At 42.7% G+C, this 20,017-nt stretch overlaps 1 protein-coding gene across 1 annotated transcript in view; it reads left to right on the top strand.

Moving 5' to 3' along the window:
- LOC120570025 overlaps positions 1 to 18,416 on the top strand; it is a 43,286-nt gene extending 24,870 nt beyond the window's left edge. The window contains 1 exon segment of the mRNA XM_039818259.1: positions 18,193 to 18,416. Within this exon segment, the coding sequence (XP_039674193.1) occupies positions 18,193 to 18,416 (224 nt within the window).
- The last annotated feature ends 1,601 nt before the right edge of the window (positions 18,417 to 20,017 follow it).

Raw genomic sequence — 20,017 nt, forward strand, 5'->3', positions numbered from 1 at the left:
CCTCCCCTGTGTCCTCTGATAACAGCTGACAGAAGATTGATGTTTCACAGCTATGTGCCGGCTGCGTATTTGGTCAAGCCACTTGTTGAATGGCCTGCATAGATTATTGTGTTTACAGGTTGCACTACGCTTTGTTCACATGTGTTCTATTTCTATTCTTATACTGAGGGAGATTTTGTAGATCAAAACGTTACCTTGACAAGAGAAAAAGGGAAATAAACTATTAGCTGACGCCTAACAATGTGCATACCTCCGATGTGCCCTGCAGTATTCTCGTATTTTACCATCTTGGCATGAAAGGTAATTGGAAAAATCTGATTGAAGGTGAAGAGTCGATCCAGACACACAAGCACAAACATGCTAAATATTAATTTGTGTTCCCACAGATATACATTTCTCTGGAAAAGGGTGCTGATTTGTTGAGAATTTGGAGATCATAATTCCTAGTAGGCTATTCAAACTTACTCTATGTCAATGTGATATAATAAAACAAAATGGTGATATTATCGGTTGGCTTTCACCAGAATTATGTTGTGTGCTGAATAACTTCTGTGCTCTCTACTGTTAAAGGGATATTTCACTGCTGGAAAGATGAATATGTATTAAATTGGGTCATTTATGTAGTAGAAATGTGAATTTTTTTTAGAAGTTGGTGCCTTCTATACCGAGAAAAGCCAGAAAATGTATTTTTGCCTCATGTGGATGATAGACAACAACTCCCAGAATGCACTTGCTTTGCTTCCCTACAAATCCATTCCCAAGCCACGCCTACCATTTACAGACATGGACACATAGCATAGTCAACTATGAAGATCAATTCAAGTGTGTTTTGTTGTCATTTCAACCATATACATGAAACGTTTCACTGTGGCTCAAGTGGTGTTACACATTTAAAATATATAAAAATGACATTATATAAAAACGACATACAAAACAGGTTACATTTAGTGCACACACATTATAGGCTCCGTAAAGTTCAGCTAACACATTGGTAGCATTAGCGCTTTAATGGGCTGTAAACATAAGTACAAGTATAAACACAGCTGTATGTAAACATAAGTATAAGTATAAACACAGCCGTAAATTTGCATGGAATGTAGAATGGTCGACATTTAACAGTCACAAACTCCACCAGCGTTTAGCAGTAGTTGGAGATAAAAGCACCCCATTTCTGCATCAGTCCGTGTCTATGTTAACAAAGTCCACCTCCATGATTCTTACCCAGAGCAGCATCTCTATCTGCTCGGAAAGCTAGCAGGCCTGGTAGCTGGATAGCGGAGTCCATTACACTGTTGTTCAGCCATGTTTCCACAAAAACAAAAACACAGCAGTCTCTGAACTCGTGTTGGGAGTTTCATTGAAGTTGGATGTAGTCCAGTTTGTTGTCTAATGAGCGGACACTTGCAAGCAGTATAGATGGGACAGGTGGCCGGCTAGCGTTAGCTTTCCACCTAGCTCGCCTCGAACTCCTACACACCACTGTCGATGTCCCTTTCCCCGGTTAGCGGCATCGGGCGACACTGCAGGCTGAGGTGCTGGTCTCCGTAGCAGGCGAAGCTCGCGTAGTGTGTCGAGTATTCCGTCTGTAATAAAGTTTCCTGCATATTCTCCGATCTGTACCAGTGTATCCCGGTGGTACACATGTGCGGTAGTTTGAATGCACATAATTGTTTTAAAAGTTTGCTGCTGAAAAGAGAGAGCCTGTTAGTGTAGCTTAAAGATGGCTGACACTCGACTCACATCGGCTAGTGACAAGTCCCACCCCCTATGGGCGGGTTGAAAACATGCAGAACTAGCTGGCTGTAGTCCATCGACTCTGAGCAAAAATGCCTCCGATGACGCTAAATGACGATTTTTTGCGTCATCAGAGGCTTTTTTCTAGACCCATAACAGGGCTCGACATTAAGGCTTGTCCGCTTGTCCGGGACAAGTGGATTTTTTGTAGGGCAAGTGGAAGAGAAATTTACTTGTCCCACTGGACAAGTTAAAACTAAAACAAACTAAAATACCATGTTAGTTCACGTCATGTGCCACTCATTACGTCTATGTTACAGATTTGAAACGATAATTTCTTTCCCCCGCAATCCCGGTCAGCGGACCGCTAACGTTAGACCCAGCCCACTGTCCAGCTCGTTCTCTGTAAGCAATGCAGCATGAAAAGCACGGTGAACCTGCCGTTGTTAGTTAGCTAACGTTAGCTTGTTAACTCCGCCTTAACGTTACCTCCTCGCCACATCGTTGACAGAAAAGGAGAGACCCGGTGCTAATACGGCACCGGTGCCTTAACGACCGTTATCTACCGGACCGAATTGCAACGTGGTGCCACTGAAATGCCTGCGCTTCTCTCGGATGCTCCGAAAACGGACGTTAGAGGCAACCTAAACATCGCCGCGATGTTACGCTTAGTTAACACTACACTCAACAGCAAGTAACGTTAGCCTAGCGTCAGCTAGCAGCTGGAGTAAACAGTTAAAATGCTGACAGCTAAACGGTGTAAAAGTGTGTCTGTATTTCACTGGAGAGGAACATATGACAGTGTGCCGCTGCTGTTGTCGGAAAAACACAGATGTTGCGTTCACTTGAAATTCGCCCCGCCAGCGTCGTGCTGCATTCAAAGTTGTTGTAAAATACCCGTTTCCTATCCAGCGGTTGTTTTTGTCGTTTAACAGGAACTTACTGGTGAAATAAGTTATTGTTATAAGTTATTGTTGTTACATTTTTAATAAATCATTTAATTTTGCCTTAGCAATAAACAAGCCGTTCTATAATGTCGTTTTTTGTTGCTCCTTTTTGAAAAATAAAAATAAAAATATGCAGATTAAATATCAGGTAATAATCAACTGTAAAGTAACTACACCTTTTTACAAGGATCCTTTCGGTAAATCAGCCGGGTAGAAATTTGTGAAATTGTATAAAAAAAGTTAACACCAACATTTAGTGGCAAAATCCATTGTTATGTCTACAAAATTATTTTAGATATAGTAGAAGTCACCACAACCTCTGGTCAAAATATTGACTTAGTATCTCAGAATATAAACTAAGAATCTCAAAGTAATGAGAAAATGTCAAGTATTGACTTAGAATCTCAATATATTGGCTTAGTATCTCAATATATTAATTTATCTCAAAATATTGACTTAGTATCTCAATATTGACTTAATATCTCAATATATTGGCTTAGTATCTCAATATATTAATCTCAAAATATAATTAGAATATTGACTTGGAATCTGAAAATAATGACAAACTTTAAAATACTGACTTAGAATCTCAATATATTAACTTCTGCACACCGGCGTGCAACATATAACTTTGTATTATGGAGTCTGGAGATCCTTTTTTCTTGTTGAAGGGGAAATCTATTATTGGGACACGTTTGTTTCTACTGTTTCAACTGAATTGTATTAATGTTGATAGTGTTTGGATGCTTTCAACGGTTTGTTCAAATTCTGCATTAGCAAAACACAATCTTTTGTATAAAATGATGAATCTTTACCCGGACAAGTAACTTTTGTGCATGGACAAGTGAAATGTAAATGTACTTGTCCGAAGGACAAGTGCCTCAAAAAGTTAATGTCAAGCCCTGCATAATACAGAGATCTCTCGCCTCAGGGGGACATGAGGGAAGGAAGCACGGTTATTCGAAAATACTACCGGGTTTCTGCTGATACAAAGCTGAATGCTAATCGGTGAAGTATCCCTTTAATGAAACTGCATCTCCAGGTGTAAGCTGTATGAAAGCCCAAGATCTGGAAGGATAATGTGAGATAATCTGCTCAGGTGGCAACAAGACACTCATAAAAAAAAGTGTTTTGTTTGTATGTAAATGTGTATGCGAATGAAGAAAAAAAACTAGAGAGCAATGTAAACACAAATCATGAATACACTGTAGTTTATTTTGACTAAATTCAACATACACCATCCTGCTGCCTGAAATACTCGCTAGAAGGTTTAGAAAGCTGTTATCTATTCATTTGTTAACAGTCACAGTTAGCGTGGTCTTAGTCTCGCTTTGCCAGATCATCCACATGCTGCGGAGTGGTGGAGGGTCTGGCTAGTCCACACAGCATTCCTGGATGGGAGAAAAACGTGCTCTGATTTAATGGCCTTTCTTTAAACCAATTACAATAGTCATTGTCACGCTAAGCTCCGCACGGAGCCACTGTAAAATAGTCGTGCGAGAGAAAACTCAGATTGGACAGATAGTCTAGCTAGCTGTCTGGATTTACCCTGCAGAGATCTGAGGAGCAGTTAACCATAGTCCTCATAAAACCATCCATCCATCCATCTTTCCACCGCTTATCCGGTGTCGGGTGGCGGGGGGAGCAGCTCCAGCAGAGGACCCCAAACTTCCCTTTCCTGAGCCACATTAACCAGCTCCGACTGGGGGATCCCGAGGCGTTCCCAGGTAAGGTTGGAGATAAAATCTCTCCACCTAGTCCTGGGTCTTCCCCGAGGCCTCCTCCCAGCTGGACGTGCCTGGAACACCTCCCTAGGGAGGCGCCCAGAGGGCATCCTTACTAGATGCCCAAACCACTTCAACTGGCTCCTTTCGACGCGAAGGAGCAGCGGCTCAACTCCGAGCTCCTCACGGATGACTGAGCTTCTCACCCTATCTCTAAGGGAGACGCCAACCACCCTCCTGAGGAAACCCATTTCGGCCACTTGTACCCTGGATCTCGTTCTTTCGGTCATGACCCAGCCTTCGTGACCATAGGTGAGGGTAGGAACGAAAACTGACCGTTAGATCGAGAGCTTTGCCTTCTGCCTCAGCTCTCTTTTTGTCACAACGGTGCGATAAATTTAATGTAATACCGCACACGCTGCGCCGATTCTCCGACCAATCTCGCTCCATTGTCCCCTCACTCGCGAACAAAACCCCAAGGTACTTGAACTCCTTCACTTGTGGTAAGGACTCATTCCCTACCTGGAGTAGGCACTCCATCGGTTTCCTGCTGAGAACCATGGCCTCAGATTTAGAGGTGCTGATCCTCATCCCAGCCGCTTCGCACTCGGCTACGAACCGATCCAGTGAGTGCTGAAGGTCACAGGCCGATGATGCCATCAGGACCACATCATCTGCAAAGAGCAGCGATGAGATCCCCAGCCCACCGAACTGCAACCCCTCCCCACCCCGACTACGCCTTGATATCCTATTCATAAATATTACAAACAGGATTGGTGACAAAGCGCAGCCCTGGCGGAGGCCAACCCTCATCTGAATTGAGTCCGACCTACTGCTGAGAACCTGGACACAGCTCTTACTTTGGTCGTACAGAGATTGGATGGCCCTGAGAAGAGACCCCCTCACCCCATACTCCCGCAGAACCTCCCACAGTATCTCCCGGGGAACCTGGTCATATGCCTTCTCCATATCCACGAAACACACGTAGACCGGATGGGCATACTCCCAGGCTCCCTCCAATATCCTTGCGAGAGTGACGATCTGGTCCATTGTTCCACGACCAGGACGGAATCCACATTGTTCCTCTTCAAACTGAGGTTCGACTATCAGCCAAACCCTCCTTTCCAGCACCTTGGAGTAGACTTTACCAGGAAGGCTGAGGAGTGTGATACCCCTGTAATTGGCACACACCCTCTGGTCCCCCTTTTTGAAAAGGGGAACCACCACCCCAGTCTGCCACTCCTTTGGCACTGTCCCAGACTTCCACGCAATGTTGAAGAGGTGTGTCAACCAGGAAAGCCCCTCCACACCCAGAGCCTTGAGCATTGTGGAGTTGTTTGACTACATCAGTGACTTTTGCCTGGGAAATTGACAACGATCCCCCATCATCCTCCAGCTCTGCCTCTAACATAGTATTAGTCAGATCCAGGAGTTCCTCAAAGCACTCCTTCCACCGCTCTATTACCTCCTCAGTTGAGGTAAACAGTGTCCCATCCTTATTGTACACAACTTGGATGGTTCCCCGCTTCCCCCTCCTGAGGTGGCGAACAGTTTTCCAGAAACACCTTGGTGCCGAAAGTCCTTCTCCATGTCTTCTCCAAACTTCTCCCACACCCGCTGCTTTGCCTCTTTCACGGCAGAGGCTGCAGCCCTTGCTCCGAAGTCCTCTGGGATAACATATCCCGGAAAGACTCCTTTAGTCGGACGGCTTCCCTGACCACCGGTGTCCACCACGGTGTTCGTGGGTTACCGCCACTTGAGGCACCTAAGACCCTAAGACCACAGCTCCTCGCCGCAGCTTCAGCAATGGAAACTTTGAACATTGTCCCCTCGGGTTCAATGCCCCCAGCCTCCACAGGGTTGGACGAAAAGCTCCGCCTGAGGTGTGAGTTGAAGTCCGCCCCTCTCTTCACCCGAGTGTCCAAAACATACGGCCTCAGATCAGATGAAACGATTATAAAATCGATCATTGACCTTTGGCCTAGGGTGCTCTGGTACCAAGTACACTTATGAGCATCCCTATGTTCGAACATGGTGTTTGTTATAGACAATCCATGACTAGCAACAAACAACCACTCTGGTTTAGATCAGGGAGGCCATTCCTCCGCCTCTCCATGTGTCTCCATCATTGCCCACGTACGCGTTGAAGTCCCCCAGCAAAACAATGGAGTCCCCCTCTGGAGCCCCATGCAGGACTCCACTCAAGGTCTATATACGAATACTCCGAACTCTTGTTTGGTGCATATGCACAAACAACAGTCAGAGTTTTCCCCCCACAACCCACAGGCGTAGGGAGGCGACCCTCCACCGGGGTAAACTCCAACGTAGCGGTGTATCCCCACATCCGCCCGGTGCCTCACACCCTGGGCAACTCCGGAGAAGAAAAGAGTCCAACCCCTATCCAGGAGTATGGTTCCAGAACCGAGAGTAGAGGTAAGCCCCACCATATCTGTTCCGTGAGCGCTCCACCTCCCGCACCAGTTCTGGCTCCTTCCCCCACAGAGAGGTGACATTCCACGTCCCCAGAGCCAGTGTCTGCTGCCCGGGTCTGGTCCGTCGAGGCCCCTGACCTTCACTGCCACCCATGTGGCAGCGCACCCGACCCCAGCGGTTCCTCCCACAGGTGGTGGGCCCATGGGATGGAGAGATGGGGGCCACGTAGCTAGGAACGTCGTGGATATAGACTAGAGTGGTCTGAGACGTTACTTTAAATCACCCACACACAAGCTACCCATAGTTTCACTGTGTTATTGTTCGTACAATCATTAAATATTGTAGTACAAAATAGTTGATAACATGTTTCATTACGGTATTACATATAAATACTGTAAAAGTATTGCAGTAGTAGAGAGAATCCTACAGACCAATGTGGTACAAGTATCTATATATAATACAGTACTTTATATATAAAGTATATATACAGATTTTTACAATCACTTTGCTAGTAATTTCAGAACATTGACGTAATTTTTCAAAACTCTAGACACAAAACTCAAAACGGTCATCACTTGTAACACAGGCTGTCCAGTGTTCAAAACATTGCATTGTGCATTCATATCTTTAAATAAATCTTGCACTTGCACAATCATTGGTTCAAAAAACTAATTAATTGTGAAATACCATTGAAACGTTACTTTAGATCACCCACACACAAGCTACCCATAGTTTCACTGGGTCATCGTTCGTACAATCATTAAATATTGTAGTACAAAATAGGTGATACATGTTTCATTATGGTACCAGATGTAAATGCATCCCTGTAAAAGTACTGCAGTAGTAGAGAGAATACTACAGACACAGTGGAATCATTGAACAAAACCTGAAATGTATTGATGAAAAACAATAGAGTACGATCACAACATAGGTTTATTTGAATCAAAGCAAAATAATTAGCTACAAAACAGAAAAAAAGACAGTACTGTAAAACATCAAATGCAGTGTTCCTCAACTTGCTTGTACTGTAAAAAGCAAAACGAAGAAGTGATTACTGTACTTCTACATCTTCATCAACTCTGTCTTGTGGATTTGGCCACAGGTTGTCATCTACATTGCAATTAGCCAAACATCTTGGAAAAAACCTTCGGGCATAGCAAACAATGTGGTACAAGTGTATATGTATATATACATACACTATATATATAGAGTATATAGAGAGATATATGTTAGAGTTTTGAAAAATGTGTATTTTGATCATTGGTTGTGAGTTTTGTGTTGAGTTTTGAAAAATGACGTCAAGGTTCTGAAATTAGTGTCAAAGTGATTGTAAAAAACTGTAATTACGACCTAAGTACAACCCTTTTGAACCATGCGCCTGGCACACAGACCATTTTTTCCACCGTTAAACTAGCATTAGTGGATTCGTACACGCCCTAAACGCACCTGCACCAGGCTCTTCATGCCGTGCGCTTAGATCGTTAAAATAGGGCCCTTAGTGTCTTTCAATACTACTCCCTCCTGTTGTTGCTCTTCATATTTTGTCATCTTACAGCAGGTGAGTAGTTGCTCTGAGCATTGAATATTGGCACAGATGGGTGATCCAGCTTGCCAATGGATATCGGCCTACTGAGCCAACTAGGAGGAAGAGTACTACTACTGCCTCATATCTGTGGTAGAGATAACAACTTATAACACCCATTTAATCGGCTGATAACATTCAGAGCGGGTGCCATATATTAAGTAGATAAGCTGGAAAGTATTGAGCTCTGGACTAACAAATTGCCTTTTAGAATCACAGATGAATGCACTATATCGGACACGGACTATGCTTGCTAGTTGGAGTAATTCACTGTTGTTTTTGGTCTTTTCATGGAATCAGTTTTTAACGCGAAAAATAGGGAAGCATCAGAGAAAAGGTCATCAGAACTTTCTACAGTGAACAATCCCCAAATGGCTATATGTTCAAAATTGGAACATCCGCTATCAGGCAACAACAAAAGGGCAAAATAAACAAACAACAAATAGCATCCTCATATTATGAATTTGACTCCTATTAAACTATTTCTTTATGTATTCTTAAAGGATAAGCATATTGTTATTCTGTTTTTCTCATTGTCTACAAATTACATGAAAAGACCAAAAACCCCAATGTGTTAGTTTAGTTGTCAATTCATTCAACTTCCCTACCCTGTCTGTGGCACACAGCACCAAGCCCATTAGTTCCTACCAAAAATCTTTAATTGATAACTCTAATTATATAACAAATATTTGACAATGGCGAAAAATTAAACTTCTTTGAAATAGTAATTTTCTGTGCAGGTGGGCACTGTACTTAAAGCAAATATAACTCAAACAGGAATAAATAGTGCATCTGTTGGGGACTATTTTCAGTGGTGGATTAATCCATATTTGGTGCCATAGTAGTGCGTGTTTGCAGCAGCGGGACAGTGTATGTGGGATTGAATCAAAATAAACTACAGTGTGCATAAAGGAAAACGGCCTGGCTCACTATGATTTTGAAAGTTTTTAGACAACAATGGAGATATATCAGGCTTACACAGACAATACTTGTTAGTAGGATCTATTCCCTGTTGCTTTGGGTATTACACACTATTTGCTGACAGTAGGGAAGGTATCGAATATCGCAAGCCTTATCCTTTAAACTGTTTAGCCATGACAGTGGGATACTGAGTTGTACACTGAGCTACAGGAGTAAAAGAGCAGCAGTCAGTAGCCGTGTTTCCATCAACGTATTTTCATGCACATTTTGAAGTATTGCATTAGAAAATATTGATGCAAAAATTTTTTTTTACGCTTTTACGTTTGAGGTGGCTTTTGCCTTTTGCGAAAAAGTGGGAGGTGGAAACAGTTTTGCCGAATAAGTTGTGACGTAGCAAATACAGTATGTAGGCTAACTCACATGACTACAGTCCCGGTATCCATCGGATGGGGGAAGGATCAGGATACGGGTCCCATCAAGTGCGCCGTATACTTGTGGCACAAGGTGGGTAGTGGAGTTGTGGTGCGCTATAGCCTGTGCCTCAGCCATGTCGGGTAAATTGACAAATTGAGTCGTGTGGCCCTGCACCCCGCGTACACCCCGGTGAACGGTTGTCTCACTGACACCAAATGTCTCTGCCACACAATGCTAGAATGCTACCTCTCTCCACTTAGCCAAAGATCTTAGCTTCTAAAATCTTTGATTTAGCAAGCCGGTTTGCAATCTACAACCATGCGTAACGTCAACTTGTGATGAAACTACGCTTTGCTTAGTGTAGTTTATTCACTCTAAACCAGTTGATGGAAACACTTCTAATACGCATTTAAATTTTTTTTCATTTTTGCGACATAAAATTTCACTTAAAATTCGCTTGACAATTAGATGGAAACATGACCATTGTCTGACATTTTCCTGAATGTCGACTCATAAACTGATGGTGAAAGAACCTTTGACATGAAAATGGTCCTGGACACTGTGTAGCTGACAGGAATCTTTACCATTCAACTTAGCTCCATATATCCAATACAAAACAGCTTCTCAAGAAACCATCACTGAAGTACAGGGGCTGCAGTCAGGGATGCTTAAGATATTTAGCGTGGCAGTATATCATAATTTATTTGATTGTGTGTGCTGTGATGCAATGTTGTGATGAGAGAAAGTAATGAGTTAGCAGACTTTATGCAAAATGTCAAGATGTCCCATATTTGGTGCCTAAGGCCCTACTGTTTCTGTCAGCTTAAGTACAGCAGTATTTTTTTTTTAACCTTTATTTATCCAGGTAAGTCGATTGAGAACAATTTCTCATTTGCAACAACGACCTGTCACATTCACACAGTTACAGATTCATATCTGGAAGCTGCCCAGTACAACCCCAGTCTTCTGCTGGCCACTGAGAAGCTCCACTGCCTCGCTCAAGGGCACCTCAGTGGTGGTGTATGCACATAACACATACACAAAATACCTAGCAAAATGCTTATCTTTCAGTGTTGCTGGGTGGTAGCATGTTCTATTTGGAATTGTGGTTGTCTGTAGTCAAGCAGCAGTGATTACTGTTTTGGAATATTTTTTTCTCGAGCAGAATGTGGGGCCTCTGGGCTCTCATTTTCATCATATGACAAAATAAGCTCCCAGCACTGTGTTTTGGTGTGCTCTTTTTTTCCCCACAAACTGTACAGTCGGCTGTTTACTTCCAGAGAACTCAAAGCAAGGAAACACTAGCAGATCGAGCTGTATGGGTGTATCCAAAGCGCAGGGGATAGTTGACGTGTGTGAACACGTCCTGTAAGAGAACCGTACGATCCCAGGTGATGTCCTCATGGACAAACACATGACTTACTCCAAGTCCATGTGATATGTGTCCCTGTGACAATGCAAAAATAATAATTAAAGCAAAGAGTAAATTCGTTCATTGTATCCATGCAAATGTTTATGATTGGTGTTCTATGAAACCATTAATGTTTGTATTACACACCACGGAGGCCCACTGCTTTTTGTATCTTAGCCATGACGTTCAATGTCTAGGTGGACCTGATGCAGTCAAATGACAACATTTACAGTGTGCTATTATTCAGGACAGAGGCAGTCCAGGTGTTTTTTTTTATGGCTTGGAAGAGGGAAGCCTCATCACAGGTGCTGTTCTGAGCTGAATTGGCATCATGATGTCACTCTGTTCTATGAGAACGAGTGGCCATAGCTGAACACAGCTGCAAAGTCATTCACAGAGTCCAATTCAAGCAATCAACAATCGATTGACATTTTAGATTTTTTGGGGGGCATTTTAGGCCTTTATTTGTATAGGACAGTTTAGACTTGAAAGGGGAATGACATGCAGCAAAGGGCAGGTCGGAGTCGAACCCTTTGCGTCGAGGAGTAAACCTCTGTATGTGCTCTACATTTTCCTTCAATATATTTCAATTTCATTACTATTTTGATTGATGTAACACAGTAGAGGTTCAACATATTTGCATTTCATAAAATGTTTTTGCAATTGCTGTTTTAAATTCAAGGCAGTGGGAATAAAAAAACTTGCCTGGCACCCAGGAAGTGATGCTTTTTTGTTTCGACTGCAATCTTCCTAGGCAGTTTCAATTACAACACCTTAATTGACGTGACTCTGACGACTCCCATCGGACCTTAATTATCACATTGTGAATGATGAAAATATTTTAAATCAGACTATGTGACTTTGGCTTAACGATGGTCGCAGTGGCAACAACAGTTAATTACATGATAATGGAAATGTCATTTTTATGAATCTATTTCATAAACAGGAAGGACATATTTTCAGTATATCTATCTAAAGTTGGCAAACATTCATTTGAATTTGTCTTTATTTCAGATCAACAAAGGTCACTTTAAAAGATTTTCGTCAGATTTTGAGAGACTCTAGTCAGGCTCATTCCACTCGCCATTTCCGGGTGAGTCCCGACTGCCCTGCCGCCGACTGAACACGTCATGTCGGCCAAAATAAAGAACGATGGCACCGAACACACCGAACAGACTCGAGTCACTGACCTCGCCAGACTGTCCAACGGCCGATTATCGGCCTGGTGCGTGTCAGGCTTAACACACATTTGCTCATTGCCTCTCTCATTGGAGGGACTAAGGCACGAGGAAGGGAGGCAGGTGTAGGAGTCAGGGGATGCAATCTAAGGGCTATGGGATACACCTATAGTCTGCCTTCAAATGTCTGGTGCCCCCACAGCCAGGCTAAAAGAGCAAGTACTGGTCCCTCCGACTTACTGCTTTTAATGATCCCAAGATTTTAATGGCTGAGAATATTGAGAAAATATGCCAAAAGAGGGCTGGTAAATGCAGTTCAAAACAGATTTCCCCAAAGATATATGACCACGGTAAAACCCATAACAATTTAATCTGTTACATGATATGATGCATGCTGACTAATCTGAAGTATCAATGGATCTTTTGATTATCAAGAGTAGAAAACATTTTAGCAGTTAATTAGCCACCAATATAGTGCCTGTAATCTTCAGTTCAACAATGTGTCAATCATTTGTTTCTGTTGCAATGACAAGCTGTTGCTGTGTCCAGGATGTAAAACCCTTCTTGGGTTTCCTTCCAACATGCTCCTCATTAATCCCTAGGGGAAAATCTAACCAGATTCCAGTTAGTTCACCCGCATGCCTGCAAACAATTAAACAATCAAAAAGAAACCATTCCTGGAGGAAGCTGGCCTATTATTCTGAATTACAGTTTGAGAGATTGCATTACCTTGTCTTGTTTCACTGAGAGCTGCATGCCTGGTATGACTTGTGTCCCATGTGTCCCTGATTAACACGCCCCTGCTGGTTAATCAAGCTCACATTCTGCCAAGACGAGTTCTTCCTTCTTCAACATTCAATCTGGTCATTCGCCAAAGATCTAAATGAACCTACTGGGCAATACAAAATGTAGTAGACTAAATCATATCTACAGGCTATTTCATCCTGTGTTAAGCTGCAAAGCCTTTAAAATCTAAGCTGTTACATTTTAAATGGTTCTGATGTGGGTTGTTTTTTTTTTTTTTTTTTTTAAAAAAAATGTGTATTGAAAAGCAGCAGGATATCCCAACAGCATCATTTTGGGGTTTTTGGGGGGGGGGGGCCGCAGCAAAGGAAGGACATCCGTGAAACTAATCAACCCAAAACCACAGAGCCCCTTAAGTGGCCGGATTCACATATCCTTACGCATGGGATCACCCCAGCCAGATCCTATATCTAATAGGGGCAAAGTCCCTTAATCAGGCTTTAAGTCATCTTTATTGACCATGAATTAATTCCAAGGACCCCCCACAAATGACTTGACCGAGATGGACATTTAATAGCTTAATGATGGAGCAATTAATCTGTCTAAGAGCTTTCTTTCTCCAATTCTGAATGTAACCCATGTATTTTGTATGTAATTTTTGAATTTCTGTATGTTTAGCCACACTAGCGGTATGACTCAAGGGATGGCAGTGCCGGTCTGTCCGTTGGTCCGTCCACCTCCACTGTTGGTCCAGACTAAAATACCTACAACTATTAAATGGACTGCCAAGAATTTTAGTACAGATGTTCATCGTCCCCAGAGGATGAATCATACTGACTTTGGAGTTCACCTAACTCTCCTTAGTGCCACCAGCAGGTCAAGTTTTCACTTATCTAGTGAAATATCTTAACATCTACTGGATGGATTAGTACCAAATTTGGTAGAGTTATCATGGTTCTCAGATGATGAGTTGAAATGAATGGTGAGCATCTGACTTTTTCTTTAATGCCACCATGAGGTGGACTTTATGGGTTTGAGTGAAATGTCTCGACAGCTATTGGATGGATTGCTGTGACACTTCATACAGACATTTATGTTGCCCTCAGGAAGGATTGTGCTAACGTATGTGATTCCCTGACTTCATTAGGGCTATCATTATCGTCAAAACTTAGATTTTTCCACTAATTTGGTTTATGACCAAAGACCTGCAAAGCTAATGACATTCCCATCAGCCTGTAATTTAGCAAATATTAGCATGTTAACACCAGGGGTTCATGCATAGACTGTACAAGTGAAGCCAAAACATCTGGATCGCCCCCTAGTGGCTGGCTGCAGTATATATCATAAACCCCACCTCTCCATGTTAACGGATAGGACATGGGCAAAACCAAAAAATCTAAGTACACATCAAATACATTCTTCCTGAAGATAGTTTCTATCATTTTAGGTACTTCTGATCACGTTGATGTTTCTTCAAGTGTTAATTTTTCTGATCAGTTTGGTTTTTATTAGTTATTTGATGCTATAAAAACGGGGTGAAACTTCATGATTGACAGCTGGGATTGACTCGTGATTGGTTGGGCGGGTGTATGGGCGGGACTTTGATACTGTGGCTCCAGCGCCCAATCACTACTGCACAGACTCTGGCTCCAAAATTACAAGATAGTTTGGTTTCACTTTTGTACAGTCCAGTGGAGATGCATCGTCCATTTGTGAATACAGTTATTAACACACTAAACTAGGCTGGTGAAGATAATGAACATTATACCTGCTTAACATCAGCATGTTAGCATGCACACGTTAGCATTTAGCTTAAAGCACTGCTGCCTAAGTATAGCCTTGTTTTGACATCGGTACATGTCCAGATGTGAATTCTGTATTTGGCATGTCAGAATAGGAAAGGCAACATGTGTCACTCTCATGTAAACAGTAGCTAACGTAATAAAGTGGGTTAGCCGTCGCTGTTCCCTCTTAGCGCACTGTGTCAACAACAATGCCCCATTCTGTTCCTCAAAATAGACATTTCCTGGAATCAATTCACTCAGTATCTCAGATTGGGAAATGGAGTGGTGGGAGGGTTGGTGGGAGGGGGGGATCAGAGCTGGATTAGAAGGAAGCTGTAATTTACTGACTGGGAGCTAGGAAAGAGCTTCGCATCATCACCACCTATTTCTTGGGTCATCCCCCTAGGGCCATGGAACCTCTCTACTCTTCTTATTTTTCTTCTCATTTTGAATTGAAAATCTGTGCTTTATGCTACAGTTACTGTACAGTACTTTGATAGCACATAACAGTCTCATGGGCATTCACAGTTGCTGAAAATCTGTCTCGGGATAATAAAATTGACTGGGCTTGCTATGTTCCATAGTTTTGAAGATGTTTTACTTTTTAGTCTAAGCTCCCCTTACCTGACTACATGCTAAGTCCAGTTGCTTTTGTTGGCCAATTGCTGTGCACCATGTGGCCTGAAAGACTCACAATCTGCCTCATAGGAAATGCATTATTCCTAGAGGCTTAACATTTGAGTCCTGGGCCAAGCAGTTTTGGCAAATACCTTTTAATGGTTTGTTTTGGCATACATGCTGTAGGTACTAGATTGAACTGATGTTTAGACAGTCACAGGGAAGTCAGTTTACTCTCATCTGGGGGTTTAAGCAGATTGCAATAATATTAAAAACTTGTAACAGCCATCCTGCCTGTTTGTAATGTAAGAGAGTATGCCTCTCACTGTTCTTGATGCAGATGTGAGCAGCTGTACATCTTCCCCAGTAATACAGTGAAAGCACCTGGCAGCTTAAAGCTCTGTTGGAAAATCCTGGTAAACAAACAAGTTAGCAAAAGGGGGCAAATCACTGTTAAGCCCAGTAAAGACGGCTGCTGTTGGAATAAACCCTGGCGACTAGAGAGCCAAAGAGCGCTATTACTTCCAGAGTCCCTCTTTCTCTACCCAACACAAGGTCAGTATCTGAGCCTACCCAAGTCCACCCTGCATGGTGTCTGAGTTCATGTCGAGAGCCAGCCAGGTCCTCCACCTCTTAATATTGCTGTTCTAACTGTGCTAGGAATGTTTGATGAAGGAAATGCCACCGCAAATATTATAATGTGGATATTTTCAGTGACAAATTATTTTCTGTTCCGTCCCTTTGTTGAGCCCTCATACCTGACTCTGCTGAGTTACCAATGAGTTGTGGAGATTAGGGGAAAGCTCAACAATGCAGCATCTTTGTTCCGTCTATTTTGCCCTCTGTCCCTCTTTAGAAATCTTTTTTTTTCTATTCCTATAAGGCTCGCCCCCTCCTCGCAGAGAAATCCACAGGGGTTTTGACCATCCCACCTGCAGAGAGAATAATATCCTAAATCCATATTAGTGCTCTTTCCCAAAAGCTTTGGTCAACAGATGGTTTACCCAAATCCCCCAGGCCTCCCATCCACCCCCCCCCCCCCCCCTCCCCGCCTCATTTGACTCTGAGCTTGGACATGCGTTGGCAGGGTCCTGTTATGATAAAGGGAGATTCCATGATTCCCTCTCATTTATGTATCTATTTATTTATTTATTTCCAAATCCTCATATAGGACAGAACCATAGCATTAAAACAAAGGAAGACAGGATTTGACATTATCTTATTATAATCTCGCATTACATTGCACAAATATAATCACAATCAAGCTCAGGACAATACAATATCAAGGAACAGTGATTGAGCATGATTGCATAAAAATAAGCCTTTTCATCAGGTAGCCTATGTTGCTCAATCTGAATTTCCTGCAATCAACATGTTTTGATTCACACATCACTGGTGATTTTTCTCAGCTAGCTATGAGATAAGCAGTAAGGATTGCTGTGCCAGAACCAATTAGGGCTAACCCAACGCTGTTCAGGAAGTGTCCCTGCTGCTGGCCTTTGCAGTGTTTGGTCATTAAGCCCCAACGGGACTGGCTGGTTGATTGTAATCCTCGGGCGCTGGAACAACAGCCACACTGTGGTAACCCCCCCCCCCTTCCTCAGAAAACAAGTTAGGTGAAGATGCTTGTCATGTGTCGAGTGGCTTTGTTGCTCACTTGTTGTCGCTGGGAAACAGCAGAGCGACCAATCAGTCAAGAGTCATTCCAACATGTTGACAGACACATAACAGTCATCTAACCTGAGCAACTGAGACATTTAAAAATGTCAACTGAAATATGTTTTTCTGTCCCACCTGTGTTGGGTAAGGTGTCACCCTCTATTCTCTCTATGACAGCCTTGCGTGAGTTGGATGCTCCTTGTGAAGAAGTTTAGAAAAAATGACAACAAATGCAGCTTTATTTCTGCAATAAAAATCTAAATGTATCTGGAACAGGAGCAATCCCTTAAAGACATTTAAGAACACCATTTGGTTCTACTTTCAAGGCATAAACACCTCACATACTACAAACATGTAATACTTGAGCCTTGTTTCCTTCGCCCATACAGTAGATTGCATGTCTCCCATCCACGTGCCACTTAACAGTACATAAAGCAGCACAGTATATTTTGTTAAAACTTGCCTCAAGAATGTTCTGAAATTCTGTGGGCTCCTATTTGTGCATTCCAGGAAGGAATGCCAGGAATGGCAGCGTTGCAACACAGACCCATCGCATGGGACATGCCAGGCAATAAATGAGAGACTGATTGATGCACCAAAGTCAATATTAAACAGTGTTGATGGCATTTTATTCAGTTGCTAGTTTACACGTTGACAAAATGACTATACTGTATATTACATTATTAACCAATATTGGTCAAATTAAGGATAAAATATGCTGAAACTTTTTTGTACGTCTTTTTACAGTATTAATGTAGTTAATATTGTTCCCAGGAGCTTTTGGAACAGGTAGCATGTTATCTGATATGTGTGTGTAGAAGCTTGTTGCATTATGTGCTGTAATTTATTGTATAACATGTTTTCATGTGCACTGATATGATTGTGTGAAGTGCATGTGTGGAGATTGTATACTTAGTGCACCGCAGAGAGCATCATATTGCAGCCAGTGTGCACGTCTGAGTGCACACAGCGCAAGCATGCACAAAGCGGCATGTACTGTACATTACGTTGCATGCAAATTCGATCTGTTTGATCTCTGACAGGAGATGTTAATACAGCATGGGAGTGTGACACTCCTACTGTACCCGTCAGTGCCGAGTGTCACCTCCCGGTGCCCTGCGCATCCAAAGCTAGCACGCGATCCTGTGTCCGCCGCTGTCAAGATGCTGCAGGTGCTTTCTGCACCAGCTTTCCCACAATGAAGGGCACTGGGAGGCATGGACACCTTAGCTGCCTATTCAGCCAACACAGTGCACAGGGCGGGTGAGCAGGGCCGGGCCCCTCCCCTCTCAATAGCACAGGGCCGCTCCTCTCCCCGTAGCCCAACAATGGGCACTGCTATCGCTGCCTGGCTACACAAAACCAGGGCGGGGACCGGCCAAGTGCTCATAAAAGACCCTGTCACTTTGACACTGGCAATCAGAGAGCTCGCCTTTATGAAAAGCATACAGAGGAAAAAATAGGGCTTTTCTCTCAATCTCTCCCTCTTTCCTGCTCACTTTCCGATTCTGAATTCCTCCTTGGCCTTTTGTCTCTGGCCTTACCTGTGCCTGATGTGACATGTTGAAGACCGTGTTGGATGTGTTGGTGTCAGGGGAGTGCTCTCTCAGGGGGGTTGTCAGCTGGAAACAGCAGGATGGCGCAATGTTTGAAACTGTACTACTGTATCAACAGACCCTTCGAGATGCTGGTGTCCAAAGTACACACTAATACTAGAGCTGTACAAGACTGAAGACATTCTTAGTCGACTAACACACGTGATTTTGTCGACTACACGATTAGTTGATTTATTGAACAGATCTATAAAACTCAGAGCTAAGTTACCACAGATCTTATTCACAACTTCTTTTTTTAGCCATGGGGTTTGGGTAAATACAAATGTAAGGAGTCAAAAACAGATCAACATCATGCAAGTCTCATCACTTTGCATGCATGCTTATACTGTTATTTTTAATCATTATTGAAGCAGGCAAGGTAATCTAGAGAGAGTTTGGAAAAATGTCAATGTCTAATTGACTGAACTAACTGAATATATTCATTTTATGAGTTTTTTATGTTGTATTAGATCCCTAATATTAGATCCCTGGAAAAGCTTTCAGTACAGTAAATAACAGGAAAGAGTTTACTGGGCTTGCCGGCAGGAAAAGGAAAACGTGCACATCCCAGTTTGTAAAGGTACTTTATTGTCACATACACATAGCAAAATTCATTCTCTGCATTTAACCCATCCCTCAAGGGAGCAGTGGGCAGCCATTTACAGCACCCAGGGACCAACTCCAGATCTGAGCCAGTGCCTTGATCAAGGGCACTGACTGGAAAACCTATACACGTTTTTGATGGTGGGGGAAACCGCAGCACGGCCTAGATTCAAACCTAGAACCTTCTTGCTGTAAGGCCACAGTGCTAACCACTGGGCCACCGAGCTGCCTGCTGTTGTATCAACAGGTTCTCCGCCACATCCCAAAAAAACATGGAAAGCCCAAACAGAGGCTGCACACTGCATTCAAGACGGAATGTGGATGAAGTTTTGAAACCTCAAACAGTGATTTTTGTCTGCATGAGGAGCAACGTTTGGAACATTGCTGTCTGGGTGTTTTTTCACTGTGAGAGCAATACAAAGTCTGTATGGGTTTACTGCTGGAAACATATTAATGATTTAAGGAATTTGTTAAATTGACCAATATATTCAAGTAAAAAGTCTATTAATAAGTATAATAATACTGCAACAGTGTTCTGATCCATATATAAAAATGCATGGTTGAATAATCAGCATATATTGGAACATAGCTAAACATGGTATTAGCTTTAATGCTTTTTGAATATACTTTATTACACGGCTTGGTTGAATTATCCATTCGGATTGGTCAA

The sequence above is a fragment of the Perca fluviatilis genome, chromosome 12 (genome assembly GCF_010015445.1).
Source record: "Perca fluviatilis chromosome 12, GENO_Pfluv_1.0, whole genome shotgun sequence".
Taxonomy (NCBI): Eukaryota; Metazoa; Chordata; class Actinopteri; order Perciformes; family Percidae; genus Perca; species Perca fluviatilis.